Here is a 16,836-nt window from a genome sequence, read left to right as displayed (position 1 = left end):
GAGCAGCTGGACAGCACCGAGGGGTTTGATGTTGGGGTTTGGAAGATGGCGGAGGGTTTGAAGGCGGAGTTAAGCTGCTACGGGCGCAGTTTTCAGGTTTGTGTCTGTTTACGTTGGGCAGGTATATTTATGTACACCTAAACTCCGATTTCCAGCGTGACTAAGTTTAAAAAACACCGACATTATTCAGTGGGCACCGACCGGTTTACCCTGGTGACTATGTGCTCCGTCTTTGGGGTTAACTTCAGTGCTGGACACGTAGTAGTACAGTAAATTCTTACTTATTGTGAGTTTCATCGGTATAGCACGCTTAACACTCTCCTTCTTGATAAAAATGTACTAGACTTGATAAAAATCTGCAGTTTCTTGCGAAACGTTGTTCTGTTGTTGTGTAACCCATTCAGTTATTGCGAAATATTGTAGTTGCAGGCTCGTTAGAGAATAATAATGACGATTTAATGTCTCTGAGACATGATGTATTTGTATCAACTAGACTAGGGATATAGTAGCCTGCAAACGTTTGTGAACTAAATGAGGTCGCAACTAGACTAAAATCTGTGACTACCTTTAAATGATTAATGTTTCAGTGGTTACATATTGCAGTGTATTTCTTAAGTCGTATATTTCAGATGAGACCGTTTGGTGGACAGTTTGCTAATCTGTGTTCATTGCCCTCTCTAGTTTCTGTTAAGGGCTGTTCTCTTACCGTTACAATGTTCACACACAGCCATTATATATATATATTTCTAATTTAATTAAAACACAGGAATTCTGCTGGTCAGTACGGCGCGGTTTCATCTGCGTAGGATCTGGAAATTTACTTTGACCCTTGTCAGCCTGTGTTTGCATGTTCCCGAGGTATGCTTGCCAAGCGCTGTTGTCATGTTGGTCTGGAAAGGGTATAGTATATTTCCCAGTGCATCTGTGGTTCAATATGGATGATCTTCAGTGGTGGAGACAGAAATTGCTCTGGGCGGGGAGAGAGCAACCCTAAGCCTTCTCCTGCTAGTTGCAACATGCACGCACCAAGAGATCGACAGACCAGAGCTTGCTCCCTTTCTGACTTCCTGCATGGAGAGGGTTTCTGCTCATGTTGAGAATGTGCTTTGTCATTTCTAGCTGGCGGAGATGGTGCGACACAGCAAGATTGCTGAGCTGCAGGCCTTTCAGCACACTCTGCAGGTAAACGCCCAGATCCGTGTTCATCTTGTCCCTGAGTTGCCCCTTGCCAGGATCCGCCTGCCTGCCTCTCATGTGGTTTTATGGTTAACAGAGCACCCCCTCCCGCAGACGCACAGCTTACTAGAGCTGTTGGAAACTCGGGAAGGGCTTCACAGTGTCTAAGACAGTGTTGCCTAGGCTAGACCGCAGAATAGACCACTGTGATGTAGGCTACTTTTTTTTTAAAAAAAAAAGAGCAGCCTAACTTTTTTGTCATCACCAGGCAAACCTCAAACCCACATGTTCCTGTGCACTAAAAAAGAATGCCGTTTCTGAGAAACCTGGCATTCACTGTTACAAAGGCAAAAAGTACATGAATTAAACTACATGTGCAGTTAGTGTTGGGGTGTCTCCTCAGCTGAAGTTTAAGACCTTTATTTCTTCGTGGGGAAAAAATGGTAGGGAAACCTTTTTAAAAATATCTTGTCAACGATTGCACATTCTTCCTGTTATGCAGTTTAGAATGGATGCTATGTTTTTTTGAGTGTGGTCAGTTGTGGTGTGGATTCAATTCAAAGAGTCAGGAAATTTAGTGTAAATCTGTTTAAAAAAGATGCCTGTTTTAACACTTTCATTTCCTTTTCAGTCAGTGCAGTATTATGAGATCTGTGTTTGGTCAGTATTTGATTCTGTTATCACTAGGAAGAGGAATGAACCCTGTTTAAAGCAGAAGTGAAAATGCTACTGTGTGTTCCCCTCGTGTGCTTCCAGTTAGGTGTCTCTTATTCCTCCTGTAGATGTCTTTCGCTTTCCGCCGTTTCATACCTTTGGAAAGATCCCTAAATTTAACCATTTGACAGCAGAAATGCCCATGCCTAACGCCGAACATGCAAAAAGGAGGAAACTGAATCCGTGTGCTTGCATGCAGTCGTGTTGAAGGGCGATGGCGACGTTTTGTGTTTTTTGCCCCCTCCTCCAGTTGCAGAACGGCTCCTTGGCCGCTGTCCCAGCTGGGGGGGGCTGTGCGGGACTTGCCGCCCTCCCCCAAAGCTCAGCCGTCACCTCCGAGGAGCTGGCACCCGACACGGGCGCCACAACCGGTAAGAGCCCCCCTCCGAGGCGGGCAGAGCCTCACTGCCGCGCGTCTCCTGCCTGCCTGCCTGCTGGGATTCTGTAAATTAGCAAGCGCAGAGCTCACTCGAGAGCGGTACTGCCCCCGCCACTTTGAAATGAGTAGCGGCGTACTTGAGGGATTTAAAATAGGCTGCTGTTTAATACAGGAATAATTCTTAATTAATGGGTGGCTTTTTTAAAGCAATGGGAAGGACAGTCTTCTCATCAGCTGTAAGCTGTGAGCCTTTCAGGATACTGGATGGGATAGTACAGCTTTTGCATGAGGAAGCGTCTCGTTCATGGGGCCGGGTGTCATTTGGTGGCATGTTTTTAAATATCATGTTGTTTTTAAGGCTCGCGTCGCTTCGTGTTTTGCCAATAGGTTCTTGTTCGTATAAAGACTTTATCGGCACCACACTATGTAGCAACATCCTTGCGTATCTACACTGGCGTTTCTCAAGAAATCGGCGATCTTATCTGTAGATATTCCCTTGAAACCACTATTAGTCATACCGAGGAGGAAGTGACACATTAATAGGAAATTACTTTGATTTAGATTTCCCTACTGCTTTTCTTTTGGTTTACGTGAGATAAATAGTTAAACGGTGCTCTTTTTGAACTTTGTTCTTATCCCTAAGCGAAGCGTGTTCAGTTGTCTTGATTCGGGTTAAAATGGGCTGGCGCAGCAGTGTAGACGAAACCCTTCAGGTCAGGTGAGGGTCAGATGTAACACATGAAGGCATGAAAAGGCCTCAACAGCAGCAGCTTTTAGAAATAATCCGGGCAGATTGGATGTTGGAAGAGATGCGTCTATGTTCCAAGGACTCCACTTAGCTTGCTGATAAAAAATTAAATGTTTTTTATTTGAAAGATTTTCCAAGTTTATGAATTAAAAAATGGAAAACAATGGACTTTTTTTTTAATGTATCTGTAATGTATCTGTATTGTTATTTGTATAAGCAGAATTTGAGCCCATGTCCATTGTCTTGTCTGGCCAAGTTCTTCTGTGCTTTGTACCTCAACATTGCTCCACACTCATGTGCCTGCCTACCTTTATCCCTCCAATGGAATTCCCTGCATCTGCTGCCCCAGCGGTGGGAGCCCGCGAGCCGCTCAGCATACCGGATTCAGGGAAAAAGAGGAAGAAGAAAAGGAAAACGAAAGCTACTGACAGCTTCACCGGGAACTTCAACGGTAAGACCTTTCCCCTCTAAAATCGGAGGCATGCTTGGGTGGAGTTTTTATATTGCGTGTGTTTTTTTTTGCACAACGCCGCCTCTGCCTCAAGAAAAGATACAGTTTTATTACTGATAATGACATGTTGAGATGATATGTGCCATTATTAGGAGGGACAGCGATGTTCGAAAGCTCTTAGATGGTTCTGGGGGGCGAAGAGGTCTAGCTGACTAAAAATAAAAGGTATCAGTTCTAGGGAGGGCTGATACCATCTCTGCAGCTGGGATTAGTGGTTAGAGCCCTGGACTCTGGATGGTCTTGGGTTCTGAACCGCGGCGTGACTCTGTACCCTTGAGCAAGGCACTTCACGCAGAACTGCTGCAGTGACCCCGTTGTGTGAGTGAGCACCATCTAGGTCTTCATCGCGGATGAGAATTTGTTCAGGGGTGACTCACCTGGTGAAATGAAGGGTGAGGCAAGAAAGGGGCGTGACTCCGTGGCCTTTTCCTTGTTTTCCCCAGACGTGTACAAACTCACGGATGAGCTGCTGGGCCAGGGGGCCTATGCTAAGGTCCAGGGTTGTGTCAGCCTGCAGAATGGGAAGGAATTTGCTGCCAAGGTAAGGGGGTCAGTGAGGCGTCTCTGCATTTTACTGCAGCGGCAGCATTGCTGTAGGTGTGCATAGGCTCTCGATAAGAAATAACTGGAAGTGAATGGATTAACAGCGCATTTCCTTTATTATAGAATCAAAAGTGTACTGTAAGCACACTGCAGCTTTTAATTTTTAAGACATGGTGGAAGAAGCAGTTCTGCGTTGTGCTGCTTGAGGCCACATGATCAGTAACGTTAGCAGTTCACTCTTCCTGTGCGGCAACAACCAAACCGCTGGTCAGCAGGACGGCTGTGCTGGCGCACGGGCTCTTAGTATAGTAACCCTCACGCGCGCGGGAGTTCGCCGTGGTGTCAGCGTTCGGTGTTTTGTGCCCCGCAGATCATCGAGAAGAACGTGGGACACAGCCGCAGCCGCGTCTTCCGGGAGGTGGAGACGCTCTACCAGTGCCAGGGCAGCCGGTAAGCAGCTGCTCAGCTCGGCATAGCAACCAGCCCGTAGCCGAGACCTGTGCGCGATGGCCTCAAGGAAGCGGCGATCCTGTCTTTTGTTGAGTCTCTCGTTTCCTGCTTGCAGGGAGTCGAGCTATACCAGAACCATTTCGGAACGTACTCTTTTGTGGTCTGTGCTGTAGGGCAGCTTGGTGGTACAGTCATTACTGGTGCCGTCCCAGAGCTGCACCTGGCTTTAATCCCGGTCTTGGGTGAAGTCTGCGTGTTCTTCCTGGGGTATGGGTTATAGACGTATAGACAGCAGGTTCTTTTTTTAAAAAAAAAAGAAAATATGCTTGTTTCCTGCCTCCTCCCAGTGCTGGATTGACTCTTGCTCTGTTGCTCTGTGAAGGACAAGCTCTGTGAAGGAGCTGCTGTGGGTTCTCAGGCCTGTTCTGTGCCCTCTTCTTCCAAGTTAGGCACTGATTCAACACAACTTCCTGGTGGTGGATAGCTAGATCTTACCAGCAGGGAGGTCCCCCATACTGCTATTTGTATTAAAGCAGTGCTGCTGGGGCTGTTGGTAATAACTCGAAAGCAGCATTTACGACCACTTAACCTGACCTGATTAGATCTTGGGAGTGATGCACAGCTGAGCCTGGTCAGTGCTGGGATTGGAGACGTCTAAGGAAAGATGGGTTAGTTCTGTAAGTGGCGCAGGTGACCAGAAGGTGGCACTCTTCCGTCTTGAGCACGATTTCCAAACCCGCACCAGTAAGTTAGCAGGTAAAGGTGACTGCAGATGCAGTGCACCAGGAGGTGCCATTAAAGATTCCAGGTTACTACTAATAAAGTAGGGAGGGGTCTTAACTCCATCGTCCTATGGGCTTGGACAGTCTGGCTTCTCTGAATTCAGTTGTCAATCTCACTTTTCTGCCTGATCTGCAGTGTAGTGGGGCTTCAGGCTCTTCATGCTGCAGGTCAATGATGGATGAAGTGGGGCCCCTCCTATATGGGAAGCCTAATTACACAGTGTATTATATTATTATTATTGTACAGTAGCACATCTTTACCTGTGAGAGGTGGAAAGGATAATTATGACCACTGTCATCATAAGGTTTTGCTGACTTTCTTTATGCAGAGTAACAATTAAAATATAAAACATGCATAGAACATGTGCTGCTTTTAACAGGTTGCAGCATAATTCAATTAAAAAACATCTGAGATGTCTGGGTATCATGTTTCACCTACCTAAAGGTTCAGTACCTTTAGCATTCAGGGCAATACTGATCTAATTTATATCTTTTTACAGTTACTTCTTCTCCCCCCAAAAAACTGAGGTGCTGACATTTAGTGTTGGTTTTAAAACAACAGATAACAGTACGCACCAGGTAGTGTTGCATAGACGAGTAAAAGTGGAACTACTGGTGGTCTGTTATTAAACCAAGCTCTTGTTTGTTAATGTTATTAATTGACATTCTTAATGTGTGTCGTTTCTGTGACTCTCCAGTAGATAATCTGCCTACTTATAAGGACAGTATTAAAGTCGGTGTTTGCTGACTGTTCTGTAATAAGGTGTGATGAATATTGTGTGGGGGAATTAATTATTTTGCTCATTGAGATAATAGTTGGCAAAGGCTGAGGCGGTGGTCGCAGTCACAGAGTGGATTGTCTCTCAACCAGTTTTTGTCAAAGCTAGAAAAGAGCTGTGCTGCGTTTCAGAAGCAGAGCTGTGCCAGAGCTGGGGATGTAGTGTGTGGCATAGCTCTGCTCGTTGTCACATTGACTGTACCTCTCGACGGAGGGGGAATGCTCAGAAACGCACAGGGTCACTGCAATCCGTAGTGTCACTTGTACTTGTTTATCTTGTAGCTTCATACGTTGAAGCCGTTTCTATTTTTAGGAATATTTTGGAGCTGATTGAATTTTTTGAAGATGAGACCCGGTTTTATTTGGTGTTCGAGAAGCTGCGAGGAGGTACAGTATAGGCCTGTTAAGGAAACCTTTCTTCTGTTTAAAAAAAACAAAACAAAAATATTGCTAGTCAAACAGATTTATAACAATTTGGATGCATTCAGTATGATATTTAATATGACAGACATGCATGGGAAGGAAATACAAATAAATGATTGAAATAATTAGTTTGGCTAAATGTTATTAGTTTATACATTCAGCGACCTATCGATCACGTATACTGAATATATGTTTTTTGATAATTATTATGAGTTAATAAAAGTGAGAAGCAGCTGTGAAGAGTAACGGGTATTCTGTAATGTACCCCACTCTGATGTCCTGTCCTGTCCTGTCCTGTCCTGTCCTCAGGCTCCATTCTGACTCACATACAGAGCCGCAAGCACTTCGACGAGAGGGAGGCCAGCCGGGTGGTGAGGGACATCGCAACAGCCTTGGATTTCCTGCACACGAAAGGTGAGGAAGTCGGGCGAAGGGTGCTTCTCCGAGTGCAGTGTTCACCCACCCCGCCCACTCTGAAATTCGCCGTGTGTTTTCTTGGCACGTGCCGTGAGCTCCACAGCGCCAGACAGGAGAGTTTGCACCGGCTGGTGGAGGGCAGTCTCTCGCACGGCTCGCACGGTCTCCGCTAGCCTGCGGGACCCTTGGTCCCCTCCCCTGCATGACAGGAGGACCCTGGCTAGCCAGTGACTGCCATAGTGGCACAGCCAGTTACTTGCCACCACATGGCAGCCCTGTTAATTCCTGGCCAAATTTCCCATTGGCCCTTACCAGTCATGGCCTCCTAATAATCCCCATCCCTGAACTGGCTTCATCACTCTGCTCTCCTCCCCACTGATAGCTGATGTGTGGGGAGCGTTCTGGCGCACTATGGCTGTTCAAGGCATAAACATAAAGGGAGAACACTTGAGAGAGGCGGAGGAAGAGCTCCGGTTCCCTGTGTCCAGAGGGGACTAGACACTAGGCAAACTAGTGAAAGGGTGCAATGAGTATTGCTTATAATGATATAGCGTGCGGGGAGGTGCGATGTGAACGTTTTTAGAATTGTGTGAGTTTGCCACGGGATGGATAAGACCTAGAAACCCTTGCTTGGGTCATCACTAGTCTCCCTTGCTTGTTCGCTCCGGTGGCGAACAGACCAAGAGTTGTAAGGGAACAGGAAATGCCCGACACTTTTTTTTCCCCCTCCGAATCACTGACATGTTATTTTTTCAAATCAGTGGTGTCACTTTTCACTAATACTGGCATTCATTCCAGGCATTGCCCACAGAGACCTGAAACCTGAGAATATTCTTTGTGAATTCACTGATCAGGTAAGGTTTGTCCACTTACTGTAAGTTACAGATGAACAAGTTTTTCTACTATTGGGCTCAATGGGTTAAGTACATTAAACCTTTGAAGTCTGGATTTGTTGAGATACAGAATAACTAAAACTTGAATTAGTTTATTCTGCATCTTCTGTAAAAGAATGTATACATAACTTTCTTCATAATCATAAACGCAGAATTTTGAATGTATATAGTTTGGTTAGAACCAAGTAAAATAATTGTAAAATATTAAGGGAACAGATAAGAACAGACTAAATTCTTATGTCTAATGTATGTTTGCGAATTTGTAGTATAAAAGGATGGTTGTGTAATATGGTTTTATTTGTTCTCTAAAATAAAACAAAATTAAAAAGAAACTTCAATAACATTCTAAAATTCTATTTTTCAGTTTTCTTTAACAGTTTATACTCGGTTATAAACATTATTCATAAAATCCTCAGTCATGCTTCTCAAATCATTTTGACTGGTTATAAGAAATATCTAGAAAATATGAATTGTTCTTTTTTGGTAGTGTGTAATAAGTTCTAAAATAACTTTTTAAAAAAGGACTTTTTTTAGTAAAAAGGATATCATGAAGTGCTATTTCTGACATCTGGCTTTGACTGCCCAGCACATACAGTATGTACCGTTAAGTGCGTCTACCTTCACAGATTTTCTCCTTTGTGTACAGTACTTTGTGAAATAAAGCGAGGTTTAGAGAGAACTCAACTTAATCAATTTAAAAGAATACTTTATTGAGACACTGAGTGTTAGTTTCATATTGTCTCATCACTGAAAAGCTGGGAGCTCCATGATTGTAGAAGATAAAAGATCAGCCCACAACAAGTGGATCTCGTTCTCGGCCTTTACTGCTGTTATAATAGATGTTGACGCATCTCTGGTTTTCTTTCTTGCCTTATCTGTGCTCTGCATCTTTTTATTCAAAATTATTATTGCCGGCATAATAGTAAATCTCCAGTAGCGATTTTAGACATCTGCAAGAGCCCTTCAGGATTGGTTCAGTGTTGGCAGATCAATTGTTAAGTAGTAACCTCGTTGTGACCAAATGATTTTTTTATTCGCTGAAGGCAGAGTCTGTCTGTATTCGCATTTGAAGGTCGGCGGTCTTTCTTTGAATTGGGTGCTCGGTAAACAGTTCAGCAGTGGCAGAGGGGTGCATGGCGTTGACACTCGTATCCCTGCCTCAGGTGTCTCCGGTGAAGATCTGTGACTTTGACCTGGGGAGTGGAGTGAAGCTGAGCAGTGCCTGTACGCCCATAACTACTCCTGAGCTCACCACCCCGGTAATCCAGCCTAAGACTGGAGGCTTCCTGTTCCGTGACGCCTTGTTATTAAGATAAGATGTGCTCTTGGATGCGAGGTGCCTGTGCCTGTCTTGTAGTGCGGCTCAGCAGAGTACATGGCTCCAGAAGTGGTGGAGGTGTTCACGGACGAGGCCTCCTTCTACGACAAGCGCTGCGACCTGTGGAGCCTGGGCGTCATCCTCTACATCCTCCTGAGCGGCTGCCCTCCCTTCACCGGGCACTGCGGCACGGACTGCGGCTGGGAGCGGGGAGAGACGTGCCGCGCCTGTCAGGTGGGGGGTGGGGGGGGCTCCGAATGCAGTCCGTTCATCAGAAAACACCTTCACAAGAGGAAAACCATTCAGATTCCTTTCTGAGGCCTAGAAAGTCACTTAGTGTTTTCAGCAGCCTTATCGCCCCGAAACCCACATCTGACAGCCCACTGGAGCTCAGCAGGTGGGAGCCTGGCCAGTATCTGGATGGGAGACCTCCTGGGAAAGCTAAGGTTGCTGCTGGAAGAGGTGTTAGAGGGCCCAGTAGGGGGGGCGCTCACCCTGCAGTCTGTGTGGGTCCTAATGCCCCCGTATAATGATGGGGACACTATTCTGTAAAAAGGTGCCATCCTTCGGGTGAGACGTAAAACCGAGGTCCTGACTCTCTGTGGTCTTTAAAGATCCCGGGGCGTTTCTTGTAAAGAGTAGGTGTGTAACCCTGGACCCTGAAACGTCATAAACCAGGTGTTGAAATTCAAGGGATGTGTGTACTTCACACCTCATAGATTACAAAACACTGTGGACAACGAGTATTCTTCTTAGTGCAGAAATTATGGCTTAATAATTGAGAATTTTAAGTCTAGTAAATGCAAATTTTCTATCACTAATATAATTTTGCAGTTCATTTTCCTTGCATTGTCAAAACAATTGGCATCTTGTAACAGTAGTAATATATATTTATTTGGCCAGCCAATTTATCTTTTATTTTTTTTATTTCTCCTTAGAACAACTTATTTGAGAGCATCCAAGAGGGGAAATACGAGTTTCCGGAGAAGGATTGGGCTCACATATCTGAAGGGGCTAAAGACCTCATTTCCAAGCTCCTTGTGCGTGATGCCAAGCAGAGACTGAGTGCTGCCCAGGTCCTACAGCACCCCTGGGTGCAGGGGGTAAGTGCTCTGCCAACTACTTCGAATGTAAAATTCTAACCAGGTTCTGTTTTTTTAAAAGCTTTCAACTGTGCTTCTTTTTCGTCGAAGCATTCTTAGTCATGCTCATAGGTTCTTTCAAAAGTTCAGTGAAATATCTTGCCCTAAAATGACCTGCAGAAACGGCACCCTTACGTTGTTCTCAGAGTAATTAAACCAGAATAAAGGAATAGATTCTGGCATTTACAGGCTGCTAAAAGCTTGTTGGCCTCGTAGCACCATCGTAAAATTCCTGTGAAGAATGCTTTTCATTTTAAGTTTCATTGCAAGAGATTTCCACTTTCTAACACGCAGACTTACTTTTCAATTCCTTAGTTGTGTCTTTGGTCACTTCATTCACGATTTACTCTCTAAAATTGCATGCGTTTTGTGTGAGTGCGCTCATTATGTTCCTGTCGTGACCTGTAGAGAGGGGCCAGTGTGTCTTCTGCGAGATCTTCATCAGCTTTTATTTTCTGAATTTGCTCTGCTTCCAGAATGCTCCTGAGAGAGGCCTTCCTACCCCGCATGTACTGCAAAGGTGAGCTACTTAGACTACGTAATTCTCATCTGAAATGAGATCGAAAATAGGCCAGCAAGAAGGAAACAGCAGTACCTATATGAGATGTAGAAAGGAATTAATCCATGAAAAAAGTAACAATGCAAGAAATTCGATAGGTGTATTGTGAAAACCAGTGTAATGTCATGTTAGTTTTCTGATTCTGTGCTCCAGAGTGAGTCAGCAGTGTTCAGAGTCCATTTAACCTGATTGGCTATCTCCTAATAAGCAACTACTTCATTATGGTTGTGTGACTGTTTGAATGGCAGAACACCGTTTGTATTTCAGGAAATATTTTCCAACATGTGGTCAGTCATTACTGTAAGTTTTTGTTCTTGCCGCTGACTCCTAGAAAGTCAGAGTAAACTATTTCTTTTTTTTCCAATTACCATGTAAATTATATTAAACATGAACTTCCACTTTACTGAAGGTAATGGAGCAGTGCGTTAACGGAGCTATACCACGTCCGTTTTAAAGGTATTGGGAAGCGCAGCACGCAGTACAGCTTAATTTTCATAAGTGGCTGTCTTGCTTCAATACACAATAATGAAGATTTTTTTGCTGTTTTCCTCTGCTGTTGTGATGGTCAGGGCAGAAGATGATGATGTCTCCTAATTTAATACAGGCCTTTACTGTCTTTGTAGTGGTGACACTCAGCATCTGTCATCTTAGACATTTCAGTAGTCATATCTAAAAGTGGATGTGGGAAAATGAAAGAGCGTGAATATCTTACACTTTGTAACAGGGTTAATATTGCTGCTTAATAGCATGCAGATGACATTTCCACAATCTTTGCTCTTTTGATAAATGTCCTGTCATGTGGTGGCTGCTGCGATGAGTTGAACTTTGTTATAGCCTTTAATACAGATCTTATTAGTGAACAGCTTGGTTTAAAAGGCCGGTGCATTATACACCTTTGTCAGTGGTAATAAGTTTAATAGCTAGGCCTATATCGAAAGGCACAGCAGCGTAAGGTTTTTTGCTAATGGCTGGGAAGTAGATGCATTGGAAAGCACAGTTCTCATATACTGAGTGGAAAGTGTATGTAAGAATACATCTGATTTCTTTCAGAAATGGTTACACTACAGTGGTAAATTTCAGTACCTTAAAATGTTTAATCTCATTTACTTGCGAAGTGTAATGGTATTTGGGAGTTCCATATTAGTTCACAATGAAATGACTTTGAGTGCTGTATAAAAGCCCTGGACTGGCTGTGGACGTTTTACACAGCATGGACAAAAAAATCAGAAATGTTTTTCCATATGTGCTGTATATATACTGTATATGGAAACAGCCTCATCTGTTAAAGACAGGGCAATACAGTCTTCAGCTTTTCTTAATGGACCAGAAAGGTATATTACAACTACCTATGTTTTAAATGACAGATATATGCATTGCATGTTGGAATTTGCAGGTAGAATTCTTAAAATTTTCAAATTGAACCTAAAAACTATGGCTTTTGGTCGGATTAAGTTACCTAAGTTGCAGGTGTGTCAGGTTGTTTTATACTAGAGATAGTTTCCTACCACTGGAAGTAATGTGTGTGCTTAATGGCAGACTGGGATCAGAGGGTATGTGATCCATTCATAGGAATATAAATGCAAGAGAGGTGATTGTCCTACTTGCATAGACATGGGTGACCTGATGAGTAACCATGCTTCAGCTGTATAACATGCATGGGCAGCTGAACTTTGCATTTAATCTTAATCTCATGAAACTGTGCTGCTGTTCTTGGATTTTTATACAAAATACCTCCAGTGACGCGCAAGTGATTTATTCTTTCGGGCCAGTTCAAGTGCATGTTTATTTTTCTGACAACTTCACGAGGGAGAGTTTGTGCTTGTCCTTCCCACCTGCTCTCCAGGAATAGCAGCACCAAAGACCTGACCCAGTTTGCAGCCGACGCCATCGCCTTTAACCGGCAGCTGTCCCAGCACGACGAGGAGCAGGAAGACATGACCGCCATCATCTGCTCCATGAGACTCTCCCCTCCGTCCAACTCCCGGCTGGCCCGGCGCAGGGCTCAGACACACGCCCTCCGGGCCGAGGACTTCCAGTCTGGTTCTGACGCATCGGGCTTGTTTTAACTTGACGGGACGTGAGCAGTGTGCCGATTGCTCCAGCTTAGTTTTAGCCCACCAGTGACATCCCCAGCAGGAATAGGTGGGCTTAGGGGGAGGCGTCCCTTGGGTTCAGAAGCCTCGTTCACTGTTCACTGTGATTACACAAGATGAGAGGTAAAAGGATACGGCACACTTTCCAAACAGAGCAGTAATGTAGCCACCCAGCATATCCGTAATGATGTGACTTTTATATCACAACAAAGGCTGGAGGCCTAAATAACACTACGTAGGCGTTCTCCATTGTGCTAAATTACAGCCCAGGTTGTCGGTAACCTGTGTAATCGTTCGTAATAATTTCATTTTTATCAACGGAGTAATGAGTGACAGTGAGGTGCTCTTTGAATGGGGTTACTGTTTCCTTCCTATTTTTGTTCTTGTTTTATTTTATTTTAATAAGCTATTTTTCCTGAGAACAAGCTGTGAAGTGTGGTTCAGTGAGCGTTTATGCCACTATCTCAAGCGATGGGTTTTGGGAATTTTAAACGTGTAAGAACAGGCCCGAGGACGTTGTTTCTGCCCAGTAGTGTTTGGCCCGTGATCATTGTGCTAGCCTCGGGGGCCTCTAGACCTGAAAGTCGATCATGCGTTTGAATACGGATAGTCTTAAAGGGCCATTTGGGTTTTTATCGCAGTCATCATCAGTGAAGAAATGGTAACTGGTAAGAAATGGTAGTCCCCCCCACCGGGATATCGGACTTCATGTCTTGTAGAGTGTAGTCCAATCTTCATATTCATTTGAGTTTCAGATAATATCAAGTCAGGATATGGAGAGGCTGCTGTATTCCTGGAGGCAGGGCATCAGGGCTGTGATTATACATGCATAAATGTTCTTTCTGCACTTCTTTGCTGCAGATTCTGAATAAGTCACATGAAACATTACCTAGTTATTTTTTTCTGAGGATGTGACTTTTACAAGTACTGAGTAAACATCTTTTTTTTTTGTATGGTCTGTAGAGAAACATTGAAGTTACATTAGAACACTTAAAAAGAACATCTGGGAACACTTGGGGTGTTAAATTGCAGAATCCTTCCATGAACATTTAAAAATATTTTAGAAATAGAGTTGATATTTCCAAAATGTCAAGAATGCATCCACCCACAGTGTTGTTGCAAATTACTTTTTTATTCTTCTAGAATTTTTTTTTATACAGGCTTCTTACATTTTAAAAAGACAAAGCAGTTTTTATGCCGTTTGAACAAGCCGAAAAAAAGCCTGTTCAGCACTTTTAAATTTTCCACTGAGCTGCTTTGCATTTTAAACTTGGAACTTTTAATGAAAATTATGAATTTGTCAAAGCTCTTAAATGTTACCTTTTATGTTTGAAATAGAAATGTATGCATAGCTGATAGTTTTTTTTAGGTTTATTGCATTGTCTGAGTATTACATTCCTATTAACTGCAAATTAATTCTTACTGGATATGATTGTGTCTGATTGCTAAAATTAGTGACAGTCTGCAGTTCCTGTGCGCAGAACCTGATTTTTGAAATTGTGCATATTACCTCAGTCTTTTGATTCATGCAAAAATTGCACATTGCTGTTTGCACATTAGATTTACATGTATCAATACACCCCTTTCTGCCCTGTCAGAGCTTTCCTTCTGTATCGGTAAGGCAGTGTAACAGATGAATGCTGTCAAACGAATTCACCTGATGCAGAATACTAAATTTGAGTTAGTTTGTATTTGTTACAGACTCTCATTAACTCTCATTTTTTAACTAGATTTGTAAGGTAAATTGTCATAGGTCAAGAATTGTCATCTTTGGTTGAAGTGCATAGTTCTTATGTACACATTCTAAGTGTGCTTTTTATGTTGGTTTGAAGCACAATTCAGGGCTGAAGTAGATTTAGTATTGATAGTTCTGTGAAAACCACATTATTGAGCTGGTAAAACAAATGTTCAGTGGCGTTTTGGATCCATTGTGGTTCATGTATTTTTTTCACCATCTCTGCAGAATTCTGTTGTAGTGTTTGTGTGTCATAAATGTCAAATACTACCAAATGTCATTTTTTTTTCAAGTGGCACCTTCTTGGTGGGTATGGGAGTCAAGGGGCATCATCTTACAGGCTGTGTGATAGATGGCTGTGAACTAGCTCCACATGGAAGGATCAAATTGAAGGAACAGATGACAGCTAGGTAGCCATATTTATGTTTCATCTCATCTCTGAAAAATGGCAAACATTTGCATATAAATTACTGCACAGTGAGGTGTATTTTAGGGTCCTAAAAGGGGTATAAAATGCATGTGAAAATATTTCTCTAACTGTTCATGCAAAAACCTAAGTTTCGGCACAACAGTGCGATAGTTCAGATGAGTTGATTAGACTTCTGTCTAAAATAACCTGTTATAAAGCTAATAATGCAGTGGAGTGATTTGAGCTGGCAGCACTGTGGGAGAAACTCAGGGCTTTTTGCAGCACCAGTGAAATCAGTTGCATTAAAGGAAGTAAAGTCTGGCCTGTAAGAAGCCTGGTGTCCTTCTGAGGCTTATAGTACAAAATGGGATGTTTTTCGGTCACTGCAGTACTGGGTTATATACTGTAGGTCATAAAACAGTTTCCACTTAATGTTAGCTGTTCAGTGTGATTTGTGAGAAAGATACTGAACTTGGTCAGGCTTTTTATTTTTTTGCTTTTGGATACATTGTTAAGACTGAATTTCTGCCTGGAACACGCAAGTCACTTTTTTTATTGGTTGAAAGAACCTAACAGGAATGTGACCTATTTCATTTGTGAGCCCCAAAGTTTCATCTAAGCCATTTATAAAAATAAAGATTATTCTTTGGTACAGGTCTGCAGCTGTTTTCTTTATCTCTAACTACCTCAGTCTCTAAACAACATTTAGAAAATAATTGAATATGTACTTTGTAAAGTGTGTATTGTATAGTTAAATTGCATGGAATCTGTAGACTGCTGTTACTTCATGGAGTAAAAGTTAAATAAGCCTAAGTACTGTGCTTAGTTACATTATTTCAACCCATCTGGAAAGGAGCAGACATGACAATATCATAATCCAAAGAGAAGAGTTGAAAAATTCACAGTGAAGAAGTGTCATTTGTTTTAGCTTTGATGTAATTTTGTTCAGCTACAGTAATGTGGCCTCAAGCATTCTGCTTCAGCAAAGTGATGGTACGCCAGTAGTTGCACGTCATAAAGAAATTTGGTCCTCTTCTTTCTAGTCAAGGAGTAATGTTAACTATATAACTAAAATATACTGAATATTATAATGCATTTGATTACATTTTCAGTTTTCTCATTTCATGTACTGAACACCGATTGATTGAAGAATAATTGCTCAGCAGCATTGTAAATGAAGGATGTGAACCATGTTAGTGCGCGTTTGTCTTTATGGCCCCAATCATTTGAACTGTTTTCCCAGCAAGTCACATGTTTTCCAGCAAATTGAATACTATACTAGCAAAAATCGTATGTGGTAATGTCCTTAGTTATCATTTTAGATACATTTTAGGTTCTGAGCATTACTTAATGTAGTAAAAAGCTCTCGTATTTTAATGTAGTCCATTGGAGCCTCGGAGAAAACACACCGAGAGTATTGGAGTATATAGAGCATTTTCATTCCGTTGTTTTTGACACTGACTCTCGGTCTTCAATTTCTAACAGTTTTTAAATTGAAATAAAATGTGTAAGATGTATTATTGAAGGTGCAGATTTATTCCACCCGGGTACCCTAGGGGATTTAAAATGATCAGTTCATACAGCTGTCTGGAATATGGCTGTTTGTGTTCTCTGCGTTTTTTTCCACAAAGACCGTTTTTCACCTCGCAGTTGTCGTGAGCCGTGCCTCATGGCTCCAGGTGCCAGCTCTGTCTGTGCTGAGTTTGCGTGTTCTCCCTGTGTTCACGTGGGCTTTGCTGGCGGGATTCGATTGGCTCCTCTGATTT

At 42.8% G+C, this 16,836-nt stretch overlaps 1 protein-coding gene across 1 annotated transcript; it reads left to right on the top strand.

The window, feature by feature from the left end:
- mknk1 (MAPK interacting serine/threonine kinase 1) lies at positions 1-15,725 on the top strand. The gene is made up of 14 exons (XM_088928084.1): positions 1-96; positions 1,120-1,182; positions 2,141-2,261; positions 3,367-3,468; positions 3,972-4,069; positions 4,442-4,521; positions 6,395-6,468; positions 6,814-6,918; positions 7,720-7,775; positions 8,978-9,073; positions 9,172-9,366; positions 10,071-10,235; positions 10,751-10,794; positions 12,677-15,725. Exons 1-14 carry the CDS (start codon positions 46-48, stop codon positions 12,897-12,899), a joined length of 1,473 nt encoding a protein of 490 aa, XP_088784210.1. The 5' UTR covers positions 1-45; the 3' UTR covers positions 12,900-15,725.
- The last annotated feature ends 1,111 nt before the right edge of the window (positions 15,726-16,836 follow it).

Source organism: Atractosteus spatula, chromosome 11 (assembly GCF_055471065.1).
Source record: "Atractosteus spatula isolate fAtrSpa1 chromosome 11, fAtrSpa1.hap1, whole genome shotgun sequence".
NCBI lineage: Eukaryota > Metazoa > Chordata > Actinopteri > Semionotiformes > Lepisosteidae > Atractosteus > Atractosteus spatula.
Note: the sequence above shows the minus strand (reverse complement) of the source record. Positions and strands in the feature narration are given on the sequence as shown.